This window comes from Crocuta crocuta, unplaced genomic scaffold (genome assembly GCF_008692635.1).
Source record: "Crocuta crocuta isolate KB4526 unplaced genomic scaffold, BGI_CrCroc_1.0 scaffold443, whole genome shotgun sequence".
NCBI classification, from domain to species: domain Eukaryota; kingdom Metazoa; phylum Chordata; class Mammalia; order Carnivora; family Hyaenidae; genus Crocuta; species Crocuta crocuta.
The window spans coordinates 465,908-467,574 of record NW_027529446.1 but is presented as its reverse complement, the minus strand read 5'-3'; the positions used below and the strand labels follow the sequence as shown (position 1 = coordinate 467,574).

Sequence of the window (1,667 nt, the reverse complement as noted above, 5' to 3'; positions counted from 1 at the left end):
GGGGGGCAGCTGGCAGAGCCTCACTCTCTTCCCTCCAGGTTCTTCTACCTGTACCACTTCGCTTTCTACGCCTACCACTACCGCTTCAACGGCCAGTACAGCAGCCTGGCCCTGGTCACGTCCTGGCTCTTCATCCAGGTGAGGCCTCCGCCCTGCTCCCCGGGCCCCTCACTCCAGGGCTCTGCTGCCCTGGGGGCGCCGCCTGGACTCTGAGCCCGCTCTCCACCCCTGCAGCATTCCATGATCTACTTCTTCCACCACTACGAGCTGCCCGCCATCCTGCAGCAGATCCGAATCCAGGAGCTGCTGCTCCAGACTCCGCCCCTGGGCCCCGCCGCCCCCACAGCCCTTCCGGACGACCTGAACAACAACGGAGGGGCCCCGGCCTCTACCCCTGACCCTGCTGGCCAGGCCCCTTCCCTGGGCCCTGGTTTGCCAGGTGCTAGTGGGGGTCCCGGGCCAGTGCCTGAGGCCCCGAGCTCCCTGGTGGCCGCGGCGGCCTCAGTGGCGGCAGCGGCCAGTGGTGACCTGGGCTGGATGGCAGAGACGGCCGCCATGATCACAGACGCCTCCTTCTTGTCTGGCTTGAGTGCCTCCCTCCTGGAGCGGCGGTCCGCTGGCCCGCTGAGCCCTGGCGGGGGGCTCCCCCGAGTCCCACAGGACAGTGCCCCCTCCAGCAATTCCGTGGCTCGTGACCCAGCGCCCCCAGCCGTTGGGGTGAGTGAGCCCAGCCCTGCACCCACACCCCCAGTGGACCCGCCCCCAGAGGTCGGCTCCTGAGCCTTGGGCAGCTGACCGCCCCGTCCCTGGCCATGCAGGCCCACTGGGCATGACCTGGCGGGAGCCCTCGGGTCCTGGGAGGATGTCCCGGTGGCCCTTGGGACTGCCCAGCCTGCCTCGGGTGGTGTCAGGGTCCATCAGGTTTGCCCAGAGGTAGCCTCCTCTTCCCCAGGGTGGGGCCTGAAGGAGGCCTGCCCTGCTATGTTAGCGGGGGGGCCCCCTCAGTCGGTAGATGGAGGCAGGCCGATGAGAGTGGGGTGGGGCTCTGTGGAAGGTTCTGGAAGGGGCTAGTGACACGAGTAGAGTGAGCTGTCCCTCAGTAGCAGAGCTGGGCAAGTCTCTGATAAGGTGAATGCCAATGGGGGCCACCCTCGCTGTCCCGGCCCGATCGGCTGGTGCTCCATCATGCTCAGTGCCTTTTCCACGGCCCCTGATCCCGGGTGTGCGAACCAGGGCTGGGGTCCCAGGAGGGCAGAGCTGGTGCCTGGGGCTTGGGGATGTGGATACAGGCGCCAACGTGGAAGGCAGGCAGTGGCCGGGCACGGGGTTCCAGCCTTGCTTGGGTGGCAGTGGGACAGGGCTGGTGGCCAAACTCAGTCACTCGGTGAGGAATGCTCAAAGGCGCTCATTCCATCCTATTTAATTGCAGTGCACAAAATTGTGTTTGTATATAGAATAAACTGTTGACAGCGTGTGTGTGTGTGTGCGTGTGCGTGCACGCACGCGCGTGTGGGCAGGGAGGGACCTCCGTGCTTCCTTCTGACGGGGGCTGGGGTGGCCTCTGCAGGCCGTGGGGTGGAGCCGCCTGAATGCGGCCGGGAGGCTGCGTTCGCTGGGACGAGTCAGCCGGGGACCTCAGGTGCTTCAGGTGCCTCGGCGCAGGCTTG

At 66.6% G+C, this 1,667-nt stretch overlaps 2 protein-coding genes across 2 annotated transcripts in view; one reads left to right on the top strand and one right to left on the bottom strand.

The window, feature by feature from the left end:
- Positions 1–1,474, top strand: part of TMEM259 (transmembrane protein 259) — a 9,318-nt gene extending 7,844 nt beyond the window's left edge. The window contains 2 exon segments of the mRNA XM_077760594.1: positions 39–138; positions 235–1,474. Coding sequence (XP_077616720.1) covers positions 39–138; positions 235–780 — 646 coding nt within the window. The 3' untranslated portion in view covers positions 781–1,474.
- GRIN3B (glutamate ionotropic receptor NMDA type subunit 3B) overlaps positions 1,068–1,667 on the bottom strand; it is a 7,727-nt gene continuing 7,127 nt past the window's right edge. Inside the window, exon 10 of the mRNA XM_077760593.1 lies at positions 1,068–1,235. Coding sequence (XP_077616719.1) covers positions 1,068–1,235 — 168 coding nt within the window. The remainder of the gene's footprint in view (positions 1,236–1,667) is intronic.